Source organism: Pristis pectinata, chromosome 14 (genome assembly GCF_009764475.1).
Source record: "Pristis pectinata isolate sPriPec2 chromosome 14, sPriPec2.1.pri, whole genome shotgun sequence".
Taxonomy (NCBI): domain Eukaryota; kingdom Metazoa; phylum Chordata; class Chondrichthyes; order Rhinopristiformes; family Pristidae; genus Pristis; species Pristis pectinata.
This window is the reverse complement of record NC_067418.1, coordinates 40,450,627-40,474,645: the sequence shown is the minus strand read 5'-3', so window position 1 is coordinate 40,474,645 and position 24,019 is coordinate 40,450,627. Positions and strand designations below refer to the sequence as shown.

Here is a 24,019-nt window from a genome sequence, read left to right as displayed (position 1 = left end):
CTACTGGTACCTTTTCTCCCTGATTGATTGAGACCACAGAGCAGTTGAAATGATTTGTCTTTGTACATGAAAACAACCTAAGTTACATGTCTGCTGTTTCTCCATTGGTTCATTTCTGGACTTGGCTAAGTTTGGCAATCCTTGAAGAGAGGGATTTCAAAGGGCAATATTGCCTTCCCTTGCTGCACCTCTTGTGTGTGTTTGTGTGTGTCTAACTGCCCATCAGCAAGGGATCCAGCTAAAGCCAAGACGCTAGTTTGTGATGGTGGGCGGCGTACACACTCACACACACTCCCTGTTCTGGTTGGAGCTGCTGAGCTTTTTTATCCTTTGTGTACATTGTTCAAACACATGATACACTTACAATCTTAACAATTAAATATTCATTGGCATTCTAACATTGTTCTAAGTGCACTCCTATAACAGTGATATCCCATCCAAGTGGCTGCTCCAGTGTACAGTATGTGTTTGCTGGTTGGTGTTGTGCTAGCATGCAGTCCTTCTTTGAACAGAAGGAAGCAGAGTATACAGTGACATGTTGAAATAGTGAGTCATAATTGGCTGCATGTCCTCTGCAAAATGTTTGACGCAGAACAACCCACATAAGAACTGCAGCCTCTTTCAAAGCTTTCCATTACTAACCATACATGATGCTCATGCTACTTCTAACCTCACTGTCCGCTGCCTTCAGTTGTTTTCATGTAAGATTTAAGAGCTGTCATTGTGAAGTCACAGAAGCATAGATATCTGAATTAATTTTGCTTTATAATAATAGTGCACATGCACCTGTTGTATTTGCTTTCTAGTTTTGAACTGTTATAAGATGAAGATTTGGAGATAGAAATACATTGACTTTTCATAACTGGAAATGATTTGCTTGTGTTTTCTTCTCCCTTCCCACCCACCCCACCTCTATTCATCCCCAATCTACATCATTCCAGGAGCTGCTGTCAATCTTACCCTAGTTACACCTGAAAAGGCCATCAAACTCGCTGCAAATGATTTCTTCCGTCATATGCTGTCCAAAGATGGGTGAGTGGAAGTTTCTTTTGACAGATTGGGCCAAATATGAAGGTATAAGGGGAGAAGAAGAAATCTTTTACCTGAAGTTTAACCAAGTATAGCAGCTAAAACTTGATACTATTGACTTATTCCAAGTATGGCAATAAAGATGGAGATTGTAGAACCATCGCAGCTGACTCGGCTGAGATCAGGTGAAAGCGTGTAGTGAATGTTGTTTGTTTTAATGTTGAAGAGGAACATCTCTCCATGCAGTTTCTCATTGTTTATAAAATTTCACCTGAATATCATGCCAATTTGACTGAGCTACACTAATTCACTTAAAGGCTTCATATAAGATAAGATTTCTTTATTAGTCACATGTACATCGAAACACACAGTGAAATGCATCTTTTGCATAGTGTTCTGGGGGCAACCCGCAAGTGTCACTACGCTTCCAGCGCCAACATAGCATGCCCACAACTTCCTAACCCATACGTCTTTGGAATGTGGGAGGAAACCGGAGTACCCGGAGGAAACCCACGCAGACATGGGGAGAACGTACAAGCTCCTTAGAGGAATTGAACGCAGGTCGTTGGCGCTGTAAAGCGTTACACTAACCGCTACACTACCATGCCTGCCCATCTCAGTACACATTTCACCATTTTAAGCCACCTTTCTTTCACTTCCTCCATGAAACCATATTTGACTGATGTACATGTACCTTCTGTGTGCAAGATTTAATCCTCTAATATTGTGTTTAGATGGTTGTTTTGGGCTTCCTTAAATATCTACAAAGATGCACAATTTGGGTGGCATATTCCAGTTTCTATGCATTTCAGCTTGTGTTAGCTTTGATGCAGAATCCAAACAAAAAGGACAACAAACTAGACAGAAATAAAATTGCAACCTCCCAAAGCATTACCAAAAGGTTATTAGCATCTTGAACGGTTTCAATTTGGAGCAAGAATTTTCCTTTCTAGTGCTGACATATCTTAGTTTGGTTAGAACTCTGAAAGTAAAAGCATTGCCCATTGCAACAATGCTACAGGTTACTGCGGTTTTCCACCTTAATCTTTTACATTTAATTTTTGCAATGAATTTTAGTGATCAAAAAGTTTTGTTATTTAAAGAATAATTAAATGCTGGATGTTTATGAAAGAACCCCTTCCTTTTGCCAGATCAATCTTTGTTTGGTGATTACTCTCATTTTCACCTTGCAGGCAGACAGTCAAAGTCATTTGCAGCTCTGCCTGTCTCAGATCCCTGCAGAGAAGCCAGCAGATGCTCCCACACATAATCACTGTGTATAGATGATGGCTGTTTCCGATATATGAGACGTAAATGACTAAGGGATTAGAGATCCATAATAACACCACAAAACAGTCTCTCTCTCTCCGATTTTCTGGTTCTGCCTATCTGTCTGTTTCTCTTGCCCTTGCCTCCTCTTTTCCCCCTTGCCTTTTGTTACATTTGCCCTCTGCCTCACTTTTTAAAATTCAACACAAAATAAAAGAAATTGTACTGGTTAATTTTCCAGCCACTCTTAATGGAATGGTCTTGTAGTTTGTGTGCATGGACCTGTACTTTGACCTCAGTGCCTGCTTTTTATTATATGATTTGATCAAGGCCCAATTACCTGTTAAAAGTTCCATTACAGATGCAGTGTCTTAATAGAAAACTTGTACAAAATTCATCCTTAGCCAATTAAACAAGAGCTTTTGAATAAAATTTTGAGGAAATGTGTTTTGTTTGAAAGGGAGGGAAATAATCCCTTTTCTACAAAATGGAACCTCCCCTTTTAGTTTTACCTTTTTCTTAATGTCAAAAAATGCAACCTTTGGTCCCTGGTGCTGTCGTTTATTACAACCAAATATTGCTGATTATCAGCCTTTGAAGCAGAATGAGGGAAGTACCTTTTGGATATTGGTTGACTTCACATATTCAGCACATTGTGAAGGTCACGTTGTTGTCCTATATGACAGAAAAGACAGGGATAATGACTTTGATATTGGCAAACTAGATAGTGGCAGAAAGATCCTGCTTAATTTGTTTATTTTTAATTACTAGTATCTTTTCAGAAGTAGGACTATCATTTTGGGAACATTTGGATGAAATAGTTCATATTTCCTGCATTCATTTTCCCATTGTAATTTAAAAGAAGTAGGAGATGTATATGGGCAGGTTGGGGCCCTGTAACTAGGAGCTGCCAGTCCATCATAATGTCATTGTGGTGTCTGAAGAAACAGCTCTTCTCATGCTGTGCACGCATTAAACAGCAGGCTAGTGTCTCGGTGCAACTTCATTTGTACATTAATATTTATGCAGTATAACTTCCAAGGCCTAAGAATTCCACTTCCATGCATATTCATAAATCTCAGAATAACTTCTCCTCCCTGCATGCTTTCGTGCTCTCTCTCACACTCTCTTCCTTTCTCGCTAAAGTGTGTCTTCTGCAAAGTCCAATACAGCTGCTCCCAAACAAATCATTCCACCAGGAGGCAGGTGACTGAGAACATCACCAGCTGCAAGTTCCACTCTTAAGTCACACATCATCCTGACTTGGAAATATATTGGTGTTCCTTCACTGGTGCTGGGTCCAAATTCCAGGTCTCCTCCTCCAAGAGTTCTGTGCTGCTGCTGCCTTTACCAAAAAGTCCTAGATAGATCCTTCCTATTTATTTTATTGTCATTAGCACAGAGGTCAAAAGCCAGAGGACCATTGATTTAATGTAACTAGTGGAAGGATCAGAGAGGGGATGACGATGGAAAAAAATCACATTGACTGAAAGTTTGGTAGAAGCAGGAGCCTTCACTGCATTTCAACAGCACTTGGATGTGTAATTGAAGAGCTATGAACTACAAACTGTTGACCTGGTGCTGGGAGTTGAGATTGGGTGGGTAGTTTTTCAGCCAGCCCTCAAGCAAAGGGCTGAGTAGCCTCATTCTATATCATAAATTCTCTGTGATTCTATTCTGTGACTGTAGCAGTTCAAGAGCAGGTTCTTAAAGGCTGTAGGACTGGGCAAAAAATGCTGGCCAAGCCATTGATGCCCTGTTCCCTGAAAATGAATGGGGGGGGGGGCAAAGGGGGGAATTATAACTTGCTCATGTTGCATCTTGGCAGCTCTTCTCACCATTATTTTGGCAACTCTTCTCCCTAGCAGTCTTGAAGGTGCTGAAGTGGTGGGGTGCATAAAGTAATTAGAAATGCTCTTGGATTTGTTGGCCTTTGACTCAAAGGGACTAGAATCTAAAGGGGAGAACGTGTACAGAGGCTTGGTCAGATCACCTATGAGATCTATAAAATATTTAAAATTTAATAGAGTAAATTTCAAGGAATTAATTCCTCTGAAGGGCAAAGCAAGAACAGAAAAGCAAAATTTGAAAGTGGTGTCAAGCCATTTAATCATGAAGTTGGAGGAAATGCATTTTCATGCAAAAGAAGGTGAAGATGAGCAAAAAACAAATTGCTGGAAGAACTCAAGTGGGTTGAGCAGCATCTGTGCAGGCAAACATATGGTCGACGTTTCAGATCGAGACCTTTTTTGCTTCAGATTACAGCATCTGCAGTCTCTTGTCTGTAAATATGGAAAACCTTTCCTTTGAAATTTTAAATGTTGAAATTTTTTAAGTGATATGGATGCATTTGGATCAACGGCAGGTTCATGGAGTGGTGATAAATGAGCTAATTGAATGATCTATCAATTTCAAAGGGATCAATGGCCTGTTCTTGTGTTAACATCTTGTTCCCCACCAGAAGACTTTCTTTTTGTCAAGATGGTTTTTTTAAAACCAAACAATCTGTATCACTGCAGTGATTCTCACAGTAAATAGAAGCTGAATACACAAATACCTTTCCCACCTCTTGCTCCACATTTAATTGAATCAATCCATTTGAGGCACCCTCCTCTTCCAAGTCAGCCATCAGATTGTATCTATGTTTCAGGAACAATACTTGGGGTAACGTCTTGCTCAGAAAACCATCCTCTCAGTCTTGTACCTTACAGTTGATCCTATACGTGGACTGTTTTTATTTTGCATCTGCTGCCTACAGGTTTGGGGATAATATTTGGGCTTGAAGAAAGCTAAGTCCATAGAAACACATGCTGTGCTTCAGGCACGGAACCTGATTTCCATTTTTATCAAATCTTTCCAGAGACAGCAAAGTCAGTCTGATGCCATTTAACGTAAAATACTATTGTAACTGGATTGATAATAGAAAGCATTTAATAATTTGACATTGGAAGTTAAAAGAATTTGAGATTGTATAATTGTGTTACAAATCTGTGCGTGTTTCGGGGTGGTGGGTGTTAAAAATGGAAAAAAATCTATTGAGAGGAATGCAATTAGTTATACATGAAGAGCTTTGGGAACTGACATCATTGGGTATTATAAAATGAAGAAAGATGTAAAACGTCTCTTACACCACCATCACCCATTTTACACTATCATAAAAGTCATGATCTATGCTTCCCTATATTGGAAGGACATGCAGTGACTAGATAATAATCCTTATAAATTCAGAAAAATGGCTTTTCATATTATTAACTGACAAATGGGTAATTTTCTTTGAAGTAGACTTACACAGCAAGTGACCACATTGACAAGATCATAGCCATGAACATAAGTGGTCTTATTTTGATTGGGTTTAGTGTTAGAAGACTAACAGGCACGTTGAACCAATGCGCTTGAGTAGTTTGGCTGATTTTAGCTGACCTGTACTTGACAGGCCCTTAGCACCAACATGTTTGGACTACAGTATATCAGTCAGGATATCTGCCTGTCTTTTCTCAGTACCTATTAACTCTTTCCAGATTGTGCATGCTTATGTAAGGATCATTCTCAGCTGTGAGTGCCTACTTGACTGACTTGCTTGCCTACATTTACAATGGCAACTGTAGAAAATCCACCTTTGATGTTGACAGATTGGTTTCTTGCAAGAGAGTGGATGTTATGTTAATGATTTTTCCGATGATACAAATAGCTGTGCTGTGTCAGATTATGGACCTTATCAGAGAACAAGCTGAACGTTAATTAATGTAAGCTGAATGCCTCCTGCCACTTACTTGGCGTACACTTTGGCTTTTCACTCAGAGCTGCAGTGGTGCGTAAATCCTCTTCTGGAATTGTATTCAAATTAGTGTGTAAGAGGAGAAACTGAGACAGCTTTTTATGTCTCTTGTGTTTCTTAGTTCCCTGCACATTGGACTTGATATCATTATTCACTACATGATCTTGTGAAGCGTTTCAACAGAAAAAAATAGATGGTGACATGTAATAAAATCCCAAAGCCTCCCTGCCTTTCCATAATGTGAATTAAAAATAAACTGTGTGGTTTCCTTTCACTTGTCTCCCATTTGCAACAGGTCAAACTAAATAACACAATCCGTAGAAGATTTGAAACACTAATTTATCAACTTCACTCTCTGAACTCACCTAACACTCCTCAAACATAAAGATAGTGGAAGAAACACCCCTTCTGAATAAAAGCACATAATTATGGCTCTCAATATTGGGGGTGGGGGGGGGGGAGGGGTGCGGTGAAGGATATCTTGTGGGGAAAATTTGAAGGATTCCTATCCATGTTTGAGTTGATCAGTGCATTAATAAACTATATTGTCTTGGTGTGGTATTGTCCTCTATAGTCATACAATTTTATTTGAAGGGTTATAAATAGATGATGAAAAGCACTTTTTTGCTGTTGAGCCACTGCTGTTAATCCATTGGGACCAAACCTAGTTTGAGGAATGCAGAAGGATATGCTAGGAACAAGACACCCTTACCTAAAAATGAAGATGAGGTGATGATCTAGTGGATCTGCAACATAGACATGCTGGACATTAAAAGCAACGTGCAGTGGAGCTAGGTCATCCCACAACCCGTAGGCAGAATCAAAGCTCTGCAGTCCTACAACACACATGAATGAATGTGGACAATTAAATATTTAATGGGGAGAGGAGGCTCTAAGAGTATTCCTATCCTCGATGATCCTGGAGTCTGTCACTTGAGGGTCAAAGCAAGTCTGATGCATTTGCAGCCAGTTTCAGTCACAGCAAAGATGTCAAACCATGAAATATTTCTGAAATATTCTAAAACATTCAGAAACGATAAAGAAATTCAAAGTATTAAAAGATTTGAGTTATTCACAATTTAAAAAATAAGTCAACACCTAAATATTTTCAATCACAAAACAATTAAGATATTTTAAAAACAAAACAAATCAGAACATGTAAATTAAAACTACCGTGGTTCCTCGGAGCCATTCCTCTCTGTTCAAGTGAATGAGATGTGTTCCCAGATTCTCACATAGGTAGGTGGGGAGTTATTGTAAGTTTGTACTCTGCTACCAGACCCCGTGAGAAGTTGTCGTCTCAGGTAGTGCCCTGGGACCGAGAACAATTTACCTGCATTTTGTGAGTTTTGAGGTGACTGATGAGGCCAATGTGGGAACTGCAGACTCTTCCACATCCACTCTCTGTGTAAACAAAAATCTTGCCTCACAAATCTCCTTTAAACTTTTCCCCTCTCACCTTAAACCTATGCCCTCTGATATTTGACACTTCCACCCTCAGAAAATGACCATCTACCCTGTCTATGCCTCTCATAATTTTGTACACTTCTGTCATGTCACCCTCAGCCTCTGACACTCCAGAGAAAATAATTGAAATTTGTCCAATCTTTTCTTCATAGTTAATACACTCCAATTCAGGCAACATCCTGGTGAACCTCTTCTGTGGCCTCTCCAAAACATCTACATCTTTCCTCTGTTGTGATATGTCCTGATGTATTAATCAACCTTTGCAAAATTGAACAATTATACTCGGGGACAAAAGAGACTTCCGATTATAGTTTTGTTTAACATTGCTCTTCAAGAAGCTGTAGCTCAACCCCACTTTTACAGCCAAGCTTTTGGCCTCCTGTCTTAGTGTCGCCTTTTCCTCTACTATGGAATCTATTGTGAAATTATTATTTTAGTCCTTTATGGTTTTGGGGATGGTTCTCGGAGACTTCCAGTACACTTGTCAGCTAATCCTTGCATCAGGTGGTGTGCTTTTGAAGCATTGTCATTGTTCTTGATTCTTAAATGGAGAACCAGTATGGTGTCCAACCCAAGACAAAAGTGTTCTGGATCTGCTTCAACATTACCTCTTCTGTGGCTAATTCTTGTTCAGATATGCACGGGTTGCAAATGTACCTTTTGAGCAAGTATTTTGCCCACAGCCTTTCCTACTCCCTACGATCTGTCATTAGACATCTCACAAGGCATAGCACAGGATTTTGGAGATTGGTTTCAAATTGTGTTAGTTTTGATAACGAACATTTCTTTCAGGCTTGTAACTTTTACTTTTAATTTTAATCAAATCTATCATAGTTTTGAACACTTTATTTTGGGTGTTGCCCTTCAGTTGAAGTTAGGAGAAAAGTACAGAAATTTCTTTGCCACTGTGCCTTTTTGCTATGTTTCTAAATTAAAGGACCAGATATTCAACACCAGGACCCGATTTTTGTGTCTGCACCTTTTGTGTGCAGTTGTTTGAATGGTTTTTCAAATTTCCTAAGGACGGGGAAGAGGCCCTTTGGCCTACTGAGTCTACAATGGCTCGCAGCAATCCCATTTTCCCACTAATTTTCCCCGTGACCTGTTCTCCCAACATTCCCATCAACTCTCCCCAGATTCTACCACCCAACAGCACTGGGAGCACTTTCTTACAGTGGCCATTTAACCTACTAATCTTTGGGATGTTGGAGGAAACCCACAGGTAGAATGTGCAAACTCCACACAGACAGCACTGGAGGTCAAGACTGAACCAAGACCACTGGTGCTGTGAGCTAGCAGGTCTACTAGCTGTGCCACTGTGCCCTCTCCTTGTTTTGCTATCTGATCAATAAGTGACCTTGGTTTTTTTTGTGTTCTGTCACATGCAAATCATTTTCTGCCTTCAACCAATCAAAAGTTGCTTAGGATAATGATGTACCTCACACTGGTGTGATAAGGGTGCATTTTTTTATTTACAGAGTACTGTTTCAAAATGTAGCTTACGAAGGCAACTTTTGTGAGCGTGTTTTGTTTTTAAGACTTCCAAAAGTTGTGCGATTGGCTGGATGCATTATTTGGCATTTTGTCCTTTTGGTTCAGCATAAATTCCAGCTCAGATTGATGATGCCACGTGGCTCATTCTACTGGCACCAACCATCTTGCATGGAAGTTATGGGAATTCACAGTGGGTTGAAATACACTGACATAGCACCAAGTGATAATGCAGGGAAGCTTTAAATCCCATTGAGCCTGTTTCAGAAGCAAACACTGGACAACTTAGAAATTGACATTTCCCTGCCCTTGAAAACAACAATAGAATTACAAGAAATCACTTGGTTCCATTTCTCAAAATAAACCTTTTGCTCTACAGATAGGGAGCAAGATAGTGATGCATCTGTTAGGCTACTGGTGTTGTATGACTGCCACATTATTCAGTATTAATTATAAAAATCCACTGTTACCTTTCTACTTGCTTTGTAGGAAGAAGCTGACTTTGCTAAAGGAGATGTTGGCAGGCTGTGGTGCTGGGACCTGTCAGGTTATTGTAACCACCCCCATGGAGATGTTGAAGATCCAGCTGCAGGATGCAGGTCGTCTTGGTAGGTGGAACTGCAAAAGAGGAATGCGTCCGGTAACCGATGCAACCATTCTTCCAGGACTGATCCAGACTCCAGAATTCAATTTCTAAAACTAAAAATGTTGGAAACACTCAGAAGGTTGGGCAGCACCTGTGGAAAGAGAGAGAATTAATATTTCAAGTTGTCCACAGTTTGTCAAATCTTCAACCTGATAAATCAACGGTTTCTCTTTTCACACATGCTTTCTGACTTGAGTATTTCCAACACTTCTGTTTTTATTCCTGATTCCCAGCATCTGTGGGGTATTTTTTTGCATTCAGTTTGTTGTATTGATTTTGGCAATACCCATTTCTTTCTGGTTTGCACCTTCTACCTTGTAACTTTTTATCTAAATTTATTACAATGTTTTGGAACTGCTGTAAGAAAACAAGAAAAAGTGTATTTTGTGCAATTTTAAATCTTATCCTACAAAAATGTTGGCATTCTTAAAAAGAAAGCTGGCCAAATGGGGCAATTGAAGGTGATGAAACCTTAAGAATATTTCTGCCCAGAGTTGGCTGGTTTTGGGAGGGTGCAGGGAGACAAGTTTTCCAGCAATGGACTGTAAGATCTTGACAGAGGAGGTGGAAACTGAGAGTCATTCAAATCCACAGGAAACACTAAGATGTGATGGAAAGGCAGTGGGAGCAAGTAGCTGGGTGGAGCATCGCCAGGGTTTTAGCTCAAGGATCTGGTTTCAGTGTTACAAAATGTTTGTTGACCTTGTGAAGGGCTTAGTCAGTGAATCATATTCAGCATGCGCGCCCAATTAAATACAGGTTTAGCCTTGGCCACTGCTCGAATCACGGTATCCCCAATCACTTATCTACAGTGGGCTGGATCCTTGGGTATTTGGGCTGTAGGTGATATTAACAGTGGCTGAAGTAAGGGTGCATCCCGTGGTTATCAGCCAGTTGCTGGAACTCTTAAGCTCTTTCCACCCACTGTCAGCTCTTCAAGCCATGGGTTTTCTGGCCTGCTGGTGCCTGCAGGGTTTGTTTTTACTTTGGAGGCCTGGGGAGTTTTCCCATCCAGGAACACATTAAGATTGTAGTTAATTCACTCCTAAATCTTCTGGGCATTTGTATCAAACCACCCCTGATGTCTTATGATAGAAAAGCCAAGAGTAGATAATTCTGGTGTACTTGAGGGCGGTCCAGACACTGTGGACCATCCAAGATTCCTTTTGGTTGAAGGTCGTCGGGTTGTCTGTGAGGCATTGTCTGAGAAAGGCTTTCCTTTCAGTGTCCTTGAGAATTCGACATTTTCTTACATAGCTTTTCTATTGCTGCTTTTGTTTGGGGCCAGGCTGATGGAGGTAACAGAGCGGATTGGGTGGTGATCTACCCCAACGGTGATCAGAACCTCTCATGGTGCAGATGACTCAGACATCCTTGTGGTTTCTCACTCAGACATCCTTGTGGTTTCTCACTCAGACATGTACATAATCTTAACAGTTGCCAGTGTCTAGATTGGGGCTTAGCCATGTGGTCTTGTACTTGTCCCTCTGACGAAACGGTTTTGGCAACGACAAGATGACGAGCGTGTTACAAGAATTACATCGGGATAAGGATTCTACAGGTGATCAACACCTAAGGGCCAATTACACTGAAAGCCAAAAAGAGGAGAGCTTATTATCAAAGTTAGTGAGACAGTCAGCTTCCTCTGTAAGGAGCACCTTGAGCTCCTTAACTGTGACACTGTTGTTGACTTGAATTCCCTCGAGACCAGCCCAGATGGACAAGCAGTTGAAAAGATGATATGTCAATTAAAAACAACGGGGCCTTGTGAGCAGGAAGTAATCCTGTTGAAGCTCTGAAGTCTAGTGGCGAGAAACCTTGGACTCAAATTCACAGCCTCATGTCCCACATCTGGGAAGAGGAGGATGTTCCAGCAGTCTTCAGAGATGCCATAATTATGACCGTCTGCAAGAAAGGAGCCAACTCCAATAATAACTGCAGAGAAGTTCTCCTTGCCAAATGCGAGAGGGAAACTCATCACCAGGATTCTCCTCAACTGCCCCTTCCAGTGGCTGAAGGGCTGCTTTGCAAATGTGGTTTCTGTCCACCTGGAGGCACAATGGACAGGATCTTCTTTGTGCAACAACACCAATGGAAAAGCAGGGAGCAGCATCAACCACTGTACACGGCCTATGTCTGCCATCATAGCAGTGTGTGACACCGCCAATCGAGAGGTAATGTGGAGCATCTGTCTCAAATTCACTTGTCCTCAAAGTTATCTCCATCCTACGTCTGCTGCATGGCGGCATGCGAACTGTGATTCTCTCCAGTGGGCCCACACTGCACCCAGTCTCAGTGCAGACACATCAAACAAGGCTGTACCATCACTCCAACACATCTCTCACTTGGTCTTCAGTGCTGCACTTCACTTCCAGTGCGCTTCCTGCAGCACTAATGGGAAACTATTCAACCTTCTTTTGCCTCCTCTCCAGAATGACGGTCACTCCATCCCCAGTGATGGAGCTCCTTTGTACAGATGATACTTGTGTATGCACATGTTCAGAGATCGAGCTCCATCAGCAATGGCCATCTTGAGCTTCTGGTTGCATGTCGTTTCAGATCTCTTCCCCACTCCCACACTGACCTGTCTGTCCTCTGCCTTCTCCATTGCTACAGACAGGCCAAATGCAAATTGGAAGAACACAATCTCATGTTCTACTTGGGTAGCTTACAACCCAATGGTATGAATATTGCATTTTCCAATGTCAGGTAACCCACACCCCAGTGCTCTCCTCCCACAAACACTCACCTATCCACCTAGCTTTCTTCTCCCTTTTGTTCACCCCTACCCTACCATCCCATCCCCATCCAGTTCCACCTATTACCTACCAGCCTCCACCCCACCCACCTACATACTCCTGTATGCTGGCAATCCTCCTTGTTCCCTTTCAGTCCTGATGCAGGGTCTTGACCTGAAACATCTACTTACACCTTTTACCTCCACAGATGCTGCTTGATCCGCTGAGTTCTTCCAGCAATCTGGCTTTTGTTCTAGATTCCAGCAGCTGCAGTCTCTTTTGTCTTCAAGCTCTAAATCGTCATGGATGAATTCCCTGAAGCGTATGGGAGAATGGGCCTTGCACTGAACATCCACAGAACAAAAGTATCCTGCAAAGCTATCTCCAGTCTATTGAGAGTCTGCTGCTTGCAGCAGCACCCATTGGGGTGAGCGCTATATAAGGGCTACATCACTGCAAACTCCACACAGACAGCACCTGCGGTTTGATGGTCAGTGACCGAAGAATGTGAAATAAGTGTGAATGGGGAGCTAGGGGCTGCAGGACAGATAAAGGTACATGGAAAACAGGCACCATCAGAACCCATATGGTGATTTGGTTGATGTTTTTCAAAAGTGGTATCTTTTGATCCATTAAATTTTGGTTTGACGTGTTGATTTTGTGATGACTTTTATTTTCGCTTTGTTGCGAAGGGAATAGAGACAGAGAGACGTACAGCATGGAAACGGGCCCTTTGGCCCACTGTTGATGGTTGGCAGGGAGTCAGTGGGCTGAAGGGCCTCTTTCCATGCTTTTTCTCTATTCTTTCGTAATAATGCAAAGATAAGATATCTTTATTAGTCACGTACATTGAAATACACAGTGAAATGCATATTTTGAGCAGAGTGTTCTGGGGGCAGTCCGCAGAACTAGAAATAGAAACAGGATTAATGTAAGATTCGTGTAATCCTATGTGAATCCTGTTTTATTTTATTCTGATCAATGTTACGGACTAGGTTACTATTGGTGAAGGTCCCTTTGAGATAGAGCATAGTGGTGTGTGTGTGGCGTGATGACGACGACAGAAGATAAGGACGTAATGATGTTTTTGGAGCAGACAGTCGGAGTCGGTCAGAAGAGAGAGAGAAACACCAGCTTGCTGGTCTCTGTATCGATAGATGGAAAAACAGTAACTGTGTCTGTCACTACAATCCACGTATGGATTTTTGGAATAATCCACTGGAGTCCACTTTGTCGTTAACCTGTAGTGGGAAACAGGTATTTGTGTGGACAGCCACGATTCGAGTGCCTTTCAGGGTGGCAGATGCTTTGGAACAAAGTGGTGGAGTTGTCACTGCTGAGTAGACATTGAGGTGTCGTATGGGTTCCATCGTGGAACATTTGGATTTCGTAATGTCTCTATTTTCTCTCTACGTTTCCTCTTCAGTCAACGGTGGTTTTGCAGAAGCCCTTGCTCACGTTTCACCTTACAGCTTGCTGAACTGAACTTTGAGAACTATTCCTGGACTTGGAGTTTGAGAATTTGCCACACACACACTTCGAGTTTAGTTTTTGGGGTTAATGTTTAAGATCTAACATTTTTACTTTTACTCTTTCTTAATATAAGTAGTTATTAATAAAATAGTTTTTAACACTTATACAGGACTCTGTGTGTTTCTTTTGTTGCTGGTACGTGACATCAACTCCCCCCAGATTCTGCCAGTCCACTACACCCTGGGCGCAATTTACAGTGGCCAATTAACCTACCAACCTGCACATCTTTGAGATCTGGGAGGAAACCAGAGCATGTGGAGGAAATGCATGCAGTCATGGGGAGAGCATGCAAACTCCATACAGTCAGGTGTGATGGTCAGTGAATAATCTAACGGTCAGTGACAGCGCAATGCACAAGAAGTGAAAATGGGGAGCTAGGGTTGCAGTTACTGCTATTGCATTGGTGTTGGGATGATCTGGGTAGGACGGGGCTGTCTGGATTGCTGCATGTCACCCGACTGTGCCAGAGAGGCCGAGGCTGCATACTTTGGCCTACAGCGATCAGATGGCATTGTGCAGGCTGCTGCTGCATGAGGACTGTTGAAAAGCACTTGAGTGAGGAGAGTCAGTAAGGGTGCTGTGCACATGATAGGCAGGCACCTGGAAGTCTGGTGCAGGGCCCTCACTACATGGTGGCCTCTCACTCTGCCTGTGATTTAAGGATGTCATTGAAACCACACAGTCATCGTGCCCCCACACAGAGAGAGCAGCTGTTTAGAAGAGATAACTATGGATTGTGCACCAGTGTGAGTCAACACCTTAAACAGCTAAGGGGAATAGACAGTTGGAGAGTCAATATTCGTGACACCTCCATCATTAACACCTGAAGTATTCCGTTGCGCAGATGGATCCTCCAACTGCTCTGTGATATATCTGGCTTAATCTACTTGCTGCACCTGACCTACTTTCTCTGTAATTACATGCAGCCGCCCAACAGAAGCTGATGGCAGCCCAGGCAGTGTCGAGTTCCCCCTCGGGAAGCCCTATTTCCAGCACAAGTCATGCTACCTCTGCTATCAAGTCCCAACAGACTGCCACACAGATCACCAAAGAGCTGCTGAGAAGCAAAGGAATTACTGGCCTTTACAAAGGCTTAGGGGCAACGTTGCTACGGTACGTGATAACTTGGACATAGTATGTACTAATTACAGCCATGTGCAATCAAATGAGGAACAATATCAAAGCAGGTCTGAACTTAACAGCACTGTTTTTTAGCTGTATGATTTCTAACTTGATCAGAACTGGGTTGAAAGAGAAGAGTCATTTAGGTAGCATCTCAGCTGAGAAAATCACTTTAAAGCACATGAAGTGACTTAGTCAAAGAAAAGGGGAGTTGGAGAAAGGAATGATTTGGGAGGGAGTTCAAACAGGTGGGTTTTAAGGAGGGTCTTAAAATGGGAGAGGATATGCAGGAGCTTAAGTTGTAAATTCATGAGCTTGGGGCCTGGGTTGCTGCAGACATGGCCCCATCGGTGGATTAAAGGTTGCACAAGTGGCCAGAGTCAGAGGGGTTGGAGGAGAACTGAGGGAGAGAGGTCTGGAGGTGGTTACAAGAAAAAGGAGGGAAGAGGTCAAAATGGGACTAAAATGCAGGGACGAGAATTATAAAATGGAAGAGACTGAGTACCAGTGAAGGTCAGTGAGTCAACATGAAACAATTTCAAAATTCAGGCTGTGCCAATGGAAAAATTTAGCCAGAAAATAGCATACCAGAGAGCTTAAAGATTGTCACCAAAGCACATTCATAAAAGTCAGTCGCACTATAAAGACCAACTATCGTTCAAATGCTTCTGAGCCATGAATAAACCCTTTCAGCAGAGAGTCTTAAAGGCTGTCACGCATAGTAGCTTTTGTATTTTATCAAACAGATAAAATGAAGCCAAATTGATTTTGATCCGGTCATTAAAATATTTTTCTACAATCTGTTATTGCTAATGACCCAGTTGGATAAATCAATTTGGATGTTAAGAGAGAGGTGGAAATAGTGCTTTTGTTTTAACTTTTCACCTCTTGACTCTTGGCTCAGCCCCTTTGCAATTACCTAAATAATGATCTTCTCCAAGGCAATCACGCTTCATCCAGCAAGGTCAATCAATGTCATTGCTTGTACCACTATGAAAGAAGTAAAAATGGAATGGGTGCAAGTTGATTCACTTTTAAAAGGGCCACTAATAAATAGGAATTTGTCATTTTGTTCCCAAGTTTCTCCTCAATTTTTCAATCAACACCAGCTCTTTCTCAGGAATAGTTCCGTGGGCACTGGTTTACATCCCCCATGTTCATTCTTGATATATAGGCATCTCTGGGTAATGAATGAGTTCTGTTTTTACAGACATCCATAAATCAAGTCTGTCCATAAGTCAAAAAATACTCACATCTCTGGATATGGTAACCTTACCGTCACAGTTTTGTAATAATGCCATTAAAAGCACACAAGACTGATATGAAAAATCAATTACTAAAAGTGGAGAGAAAGAGGAAACTGGTTTTGCCATTTGTAGGAAAAAAACATGTGCATGTATGTCGGACTTTTGAATTAAATAATATTATGGGAGCTTGTTCATGTGTAGGGGTGTCCATAAGTTGGTGTTCGTAACTCAGGGACGACCTGTATAAACCTTATCAGGTACCTTTTAAGATAACTGATCATTTGAGCACTACAGTAAATAATAACCATAATTTATGTTATTTAAGGCTAGTATAAAATAATGACTAGATTCTCAGACTAATTAACATGAGTGCAATGTCTACAGCTATAATCATTTTTATGCCAGCTGATAAAGTGGTTAATCCTTTATGGCAGGAACGTTTTATGGGATCCTTGCTGGCAAGGTAATCTGGGGTGTGAACTCTGCACTTTCTGACACTGGGACAAGAACACCACCACTAAGCCAAAGATTTACGCTTTCCATTCTTGTACTCGTTGTAGAGCATGAAACCTTACTTTGTTATCTTTATATGTCAAAGGGTTCTGAACATTCCTGGTTAAACATAAATTTAGCAGTTTTGCAAACTAATGACCTTCCTGATCTTATACAGTTTAGCATCACGTAGACCATTTTCTTACCAGTTCAGAACGGAGTTGTTCTTAAAGTTTAAACTACTGTCAATGAAATGTGGAAGTCTTCACCACCTCTGATTCAACAGTGTGCAGAATGGTGCTGCACCTGCCCCATGCCTGGCATAACTCTCTCACAGGATGCTCCCTTTGCATTTACCTTTGGCAGCTGTGGGGCTGCTAACTACCTGCCAGTCTTGCTACTGTGGTCCCACTGTAAGACAAAGCCGTCAGTAATAAACTGTTACAAAGCTGCATGCATGCAGCAGAGTTACATTTCTGCTTCTGATGACCCTCTGATAGCTTTGTACTGTTCAAAGCCTATTTCCATGGTCTTCAAGTGTCCCTCAACAGAAGCATTTTGAAATAGTTGAAGAAATGGTGCTCAGACCTTTGTTGTTTGTGATATACATTAATGACCTGGATGTGAATGTAAGTGGTATGATTAGTAAGTTTGCAAATGGCACAAAAATTGGTGGTGGTGTGGATATCAAAGAAGGTTGCCTAAGGCAAGATTAAGATGTAGATCAGCAGAAAGTTGGGCAGAGAGTTTGCAGATGGAATTTAATCCCGACAAGTGCAAGGTGATGCATTTTTGTAAGTCGAGTGAGGGTAAGACATATAATAGATAGGGGCTGAAGGAATGTTGATGAACAGAGAGACCTTTGATACATAAATCAATATGGCACACTGTTATGTGAAAGGTTCATTTGGATCTCAAAGATAGAGGTATCTGGACGCACAGTCTTTGTACCTTAAAAAGGAGGATTTTATTTACAAAGACCGAAGCAGGAACAGATTGTGAAGGAACAAATGCACACTCGCACTCGGCTAATCACGAAACGTGGGGAAGTCACAACGGGGTGAAGTGTACACACACACACACACACAACGAACTAGTACAGATGATCAGGGAACAAACAAATACGTTGTCTGAACCCCCCTGAATCTGGACAAACAACGGCTCTACGCTACTGGGAATCCACTTAGGATGCTCCTAGGCCCCTGTGGAAATGCACCCTCTCACCTGTGGTCTCGACCCCGGCAGCAATCGGATAAGTGGAAGAGCTGCCCACATGTACCATCTTTTATAGGGCTGTAGCTGAGTGGAGCCCGCTCAGGTAATTCAAGCAAGCCATTGACTCAGGGTCAAGAATAAAGGTGTGTTACTAAGCCAATCCTTAGGTGTGCTCTTAATGGGTGGGGTGGAGCCAAACCCTTGATTGACAGTGGTGTGTTACGGACGAGGTTACTACTAGTGAATGTCCCTTTAAGATGGAGCACAGTGGTGTGTATGTGTGGCATGGTTACGACAACAGAAGATAAAGGACGTAATGACGTTTTTGAAGCAGTCAGTCAGAGGGAGAGAGAGAGAGAGAGCAGCCTGCTAGTCTCTATCAATGGATAAAAAAAACAGTAACTGTGCCTGTCACTACAATCCACGTATGGATTTTTGGAGTAATCCGGTGGAGTCCACTTTGTCGTTAACCTGTAGAGGGAAACAGGTATTTGTGTGGACGGCCACATCTCGGATGCCTTTCGGGGTGGCAGATACTTCGGAACAAAGCAGTGGAGTTCACTTTGTTGTTGACCTGTAGAAGGAAACAGGTATTTGTGTGAACGGCCACGATTCGAGAGCCTTTCGGGGTGAGGAAGATGCGGTGGAGTGGTCACTGCTGAGTAAACTCTCAGGTGTCGTTTGGGTTCCAAAGTGGAACATTTGGATTTGGTAATTACTCTCTATTTTCTCTCTACGTTTTGTCTTCAGTCAACAGTGGTTGTTGAAGAAGCCTTTGCTCACGTTTCACCTTATGGCTTGCTCAACTGAACTTTGAGAACCATTACTGGACTTGGAGTTTGGGAATTTGCCACACACACACTTTGAGTTTAAAGTTTTTAGGGTTAATGTTTAAGATTTAACATTTTTACTTTTAACATTCTAACATTTTTATTTTTCTTCTCATCATTTCCGACCTGATGGGCAACGCTATCATCTGACCATGGGGGTCAGTAGTGTTGTCACTGTCATCTGACAGCCATGGCCTTTCATACTACACACGCTTGCCTACATCAACTGGTACATAGAATGTAAAAGTTGGAGCATCAGGTTGCAACTCTTCAAAACACTGATCAGGCCTCAGTTGGAGTATTGTTTGCAGTTCTGTGCGTCACCCTACAGGAAGGATGAGATTGTACTGGAGAGGGTGCAGTGGAGATTCACCAGGGTGTTGCCTGGATTGGAGGACTTTAGTTATGGGGAGAGACTGGATAGGCTGGGTTTGTTTTCCCTGGAGTGAAGGAGGCTGAGGGGTGTCCTGATAGAGGTATATAAAAAGATGAGAGGCAGAGATAGGATTGATGGTCTGAATCTTTTTCCCATGGTAGCATTATCAAAATACAAGAGAGCATAGGTTTAAGGTGAGAGGTACAAACTTTAAAGGGAATCACGGGAATAAGTTTTTTTTTACACAGCCTGTTGGATATCTGGAATGCACTGGCAGAAGATGTGGTGGAATCGGATGCAAATACTACATTTAAGAAGCATTTAGACAGGTGCCTGAAATGGGTGGGGCATAGAAGGATATAGTCCTAATGTGGGGAAATGGGATTACTGTAGATGGGCACAACAGTCAGCATGCATGTGGTGGGCCAAAGGGTCCATTTCTATGCCATTTATCTACAACATTTAAATAATTAAAAAGCAATTAATTAATTTAAACCACATTTTGCCTGTGTAAATTGATTAAAAATGTTAGTTATTATAAAATTACAAAAAATGAAGCATTTGCTTTTTGTTTAGTGAAGGCTGAGCTCTGCTGTGTAAAACTGAGGGGCCTGCAGTGGTGTAACCACCCCCCCAGCCCAGTGCATCACAGAGCTGCCATTGAACTTGCATTAATCCAGCAGCAGAGCTGGGGATCAGTTGCACAGCCATCTGATTCCCAATATATTCCTGTGTTGCAGTGGGCAGGCATGGATATACAGAACACACTGACACTTGCATTGAAGCTAGTCAGTGCCTCACTGTGAAACCATCAGCTAACCATCAATGCGATGCTGCCCATTATAAATTACAGTTTTCTCATTGTTTTTATACTGCTTGTGTTAAAAATCAACACAGTTAATCAGCATTATCAATTTCAGTCTAGTCTTCCACTGAATAAGATGAGCATGTGTCTACGTAATTACACCTCACTATTTTCCTATGTAACCAATAAAAAAAAAATGGACCAAACACAGCCATCCATTTCTATTCTCTGCCAAGCACAGGGTGGTAAAACTATCTGGTGGTCAGTTTATCACAGACCAAGTTCCCAAGCCTGACCACTCAGAGGTGTTCACTGGACACTGTAAATTGGACTATCTTTGGACAGGCACATTAAGCACACATCATTCATGCTCTTAATGATTATTGAGGGCAGAGAGGCGAGGAGGTACAACACAGAATGGGGCACTTTTCCTGTGAAATGCTTAAAATTAATAGAAGTCAGCACATTATTGTTGCCTGGTTACACGAGGGAAGTAATGTGAAGTGTCATTAGTGCAGCATATTGACTAATAATGCCCTTTCCTTTATAATTAGGTGGCTTAACAGCCACTGTTCGCTGCTGGGGTAGTACTCCCAAAGGTTATCTGCCTTGGTCGGACGTGAATAAATTTTCTGGTTGAATTATACAGTGTATGGGGAGGAATGCATATTGTAGGAATATTGGTACATCACCTCCCATATAATTGTAAAATGGTAATTGATTCCAAACTATGAAGTAATTTATGATACTACTCAGCATGTCCTCTGAATGCAGTGGAAAAATTCTTGTCAGAAGGAAAAGTGCTGTGATCTGCGTAGCTCTGTAAAACTCTGTGGTAGCCATTCACTGAGAGTGTCCAGGGTTCTCTTGTATTAATTTTGATTTAGCTCAGAGTAGGATATTTACAACTCTAGGCAATCGTGTTTGAATAATTACTCCTATGTATCTTTTTATTACTGACTATGCTACCTGTCTCCCATCTCCATAGTTGGGTTGACAATTCTGCTTTGAGGAAAGTTTAAATTGAGAAACAAATGCTTTCCATAAATACTGAAGTACCAAATTTTAATTAGTATTGGCACTCAACTCAATACATTATTTAATCATATCTTAAGTTATGCATTGTAATAGAAGAAAGTGCTACACTGTTCTCTGGATAATATAATTCTTTTTGTTTAAAGGGATGTTCCTTTCTCCATCATCTATTTCCCACTGTTTGCTAATCTGAACAAGCTGGGCCAGACGAGTGCCGATGGGAGAGCTCCATTTTATGTTTCCTTCATCAGTGGCTGTATTGCAGGCAGCTCAGCAGCAGTGGCAGTAAATCCCTGTGATGGTAAGGCACTTTTTTCATCCAATGCACAGAGAAATATCAAAGGAAAATCTGTCTGCTTTTTCACTACCATGTATCTCATAACAGCACCACAGAAGCAGGTCATCTGGTCCACATCAGCGTAACGGGGTAGAAATCCCATTAGTTCTCTTCCCCTCTCCTTATTTCCCAGTGGCCATAGGTTTGGCCATGTCTCTGTTCATCTCCCTGTGTGTTGTGTAAACGGTGTTATGACATTTAGCCACTTGAGCTCGCTTCATCAATCAGATGTATTTTATTAATCTGTACCTTAACCCACCTCCATAACTTGAAACCTTGATGTAACAAGTACAGAAATCAGGCCTGAACGCTCCGACGTGTCTGCGGATATTTATCTGTCAGATTGACTTGGTGTCCTCACTTCTGTAGGCTTGTGTGTCCATATTTTCTCCCAACATTATTAAATGGATTGAACTTTCCTGGACATCTTGTCTCATTAGTCTGCATTTAATTTGAACTTGCATTCCAGGCGTGTGCTAACCATTCAATCTCTCCGCCCCAGCCAAGCCCTGCTGCAGGGCACTCTCTCAGAAGGAATAAAATCAGTTCAGAAGTACAGCTGGACCTCCGGGCAATGATATCCTTTTATCAAGAAGCTAGATAGTGCAAGACCAAAGTTGAAACAATAGTACAGATAAGATATTTCAGGAAATAGCACTTTGCTTGGAGTTAGAACTGAATGAGAAAAGTAGTAGATCACAGAGAAAGAGGAGAACTAGAAACTTTTGGTAATCACTAAGTTTTTTTTGCCTCTGGGGGAGAAAAGTAGATGAGGAGACAGTAATGCATGGACATTTCATCCTGGTGTACTTCTACTCTGGCATGCGCTTTGGTATCAGCTAAGTCTCAGAAATGTATTGATTATCCTTGTGGTTAATTATTAGCATTGAGCAGACACTGAGGATTGCCCAATGGATTGTACGGAGATAGCAATGACTTTAGACACCCTGAACAGCAAGGTTCAATCATTGAAATGGTCTGAGAGCAATAAAAGGTATTAGTTAAGAGGAAATTGAATGAGGCAAAGTGCAAGCTAGGAACTTTTTCTCGTTCTTTCTCAAATACCTCTGATTACTTTTGCCAGTTAATATCAAGGTCTTCGGGACTACTCTCCAGCTGAAAACAGTTGACTGAGCATGGACAAGAATCTTGCTTTTCTTTGTGGCTGTACACCTCAGACTAAACATGATGCCTCTGACCTTGGGTAATCTTAGTTCAGAATTGAGTAGGTTCTGGGCTATGTTTCATCTTCTCTGGAGGCCTGATGCCACCACTGAGTACCTGGACTCATTTGCCCCGTAGCCAGAATAGTCGGGCTTTACCTTGAAGACGAAGTTAATGCCTTCCCTTCAAAAGTTCTACATGATAGCTCATTATTTAACACAAATGTTAGCATAGTTTTGAAAATTCCCTTGGTACAGTTACTGCTAATACCATTTAATGCTTAAGAAGTCTACTTAATTTTTTTTTCTTAATTATAGAAGCTGTTATCTTACTAAATTAAAATCCTATCTTTCTGAGCAAGTGGGACGTTATCGGGTCCCACTGCATCTGAGTTTTCAGAATGTAGGTTTTTTGAAGCTGTGAGTTTTTCCTCCCTCAATGGTTTCCCATTTTCCAAGCAGTTGGGGCACTTTTATATACTCAAAAAAAAATAGCAGGAGTCAACCATTTAGTCCTTCAAATCTGTTCCACAATTCAGTGTGGTCATGGCCAATCCTCTGTCTCAATACCATGTTCTTTCACATTCCTTAGCCTTTCATGCCTTTTGTGTGTAGAAAAATGCCTCTCTCCTTAAGTATCGTCAGTGACTTGGCCTCCACTGCCTTTTTGTGGTAAGGAATCCATTGGTCCACCACCCTCTGAGTGATGAAACTTCTCCTCATCTCAGTTCTAAATGTCTTGCCCTGTATCTTGCAACTGTCACCCCTGGCTCATGATCTCCCAGCCGGAGGAAGCATCCTCCCTGCACCTAGCCTTTTGAGCCCTATCAGATTTTCGTACGTTTCGACGTGATCTCCTATCATGCTTCTAAGGTCTAGTGCATACAGGCCTAATCAATTTAATCTCTCCTCATACCATAGTCCCATCATCCCAGGAAACAGTCCAGTGAGTGTCCCTCCTTGAAAACCTTATCCATTTTTAGGTAAGGAGACCAAAACTGCACTCACAACTCTGGGTGTGGTCTCGCTAATCCCTGTAAATTGCAGTAGGACATCCTTGCCTTTGTACTACCTAAAAGAACCAAGTTCAGTATCTTTTAGCAAGGAGGTACTTGTATCATTTTTATCAACACAGTTGAAGCCGGGACCTTGCCTCTATTCTGAATGCCTTCAGTTTAAGATTTGGCAGAAAGTAGTAATACAACCCCACTAGATTTATGTGGCTGGAAATTGGTGTAAATCCCAGCCTGCTTTATTTGTGTCTAGTATTAGGCAGTGACACTGAACCCTGACTATTGAATGGGTTCGGGTCTTTAACAAGAAATACTAAGAAGTTTGAAATGCTGTCAGCGGCATCCAGTGTGAACTGCATTTCATACACAGGCCAAACTTCAATATTTCCTGTTTACTTGGGGTTTGAGAGTTTAGGTGTCAAATATAGCAGCAACT

General features: G+C 41.7%; 1 protein-coding gene across 4 annotated transcripts in view; it reads left to right on the top strand.

Moving 5' to 3' along the window:
* Positions 1-24,019, top strand: part of LOC127577612 (mitochondrial glutamate carrier 1-like) — a 110,891-nt gene that overhangs the window by 78,864 nt on the left and 8,008 nt on the right. For all 4 annotated transcript variants that reach the window (XM_052028903.1, XM_052028902.1, XM_052028901.1 and 1 more), the window contains exons 5-8: positions 942-1,032; positions 9,521-9,639; positions 14,875-15,061; positions 21,217-21,371. In XM_052028903.1, the coding sequence (XP_051884863.1) occupies positions 942-1,032; positions 9,521-9,639; positions 14,875-15,061; positions 21,217-21,371 (552 nt within the window). The remainder of the gene's footprint in view (positions 1-941; positions 1,033-9,520; positions 9,640-14,874; positions 15,062-21,216; positions 21,372-24,019) is intronic.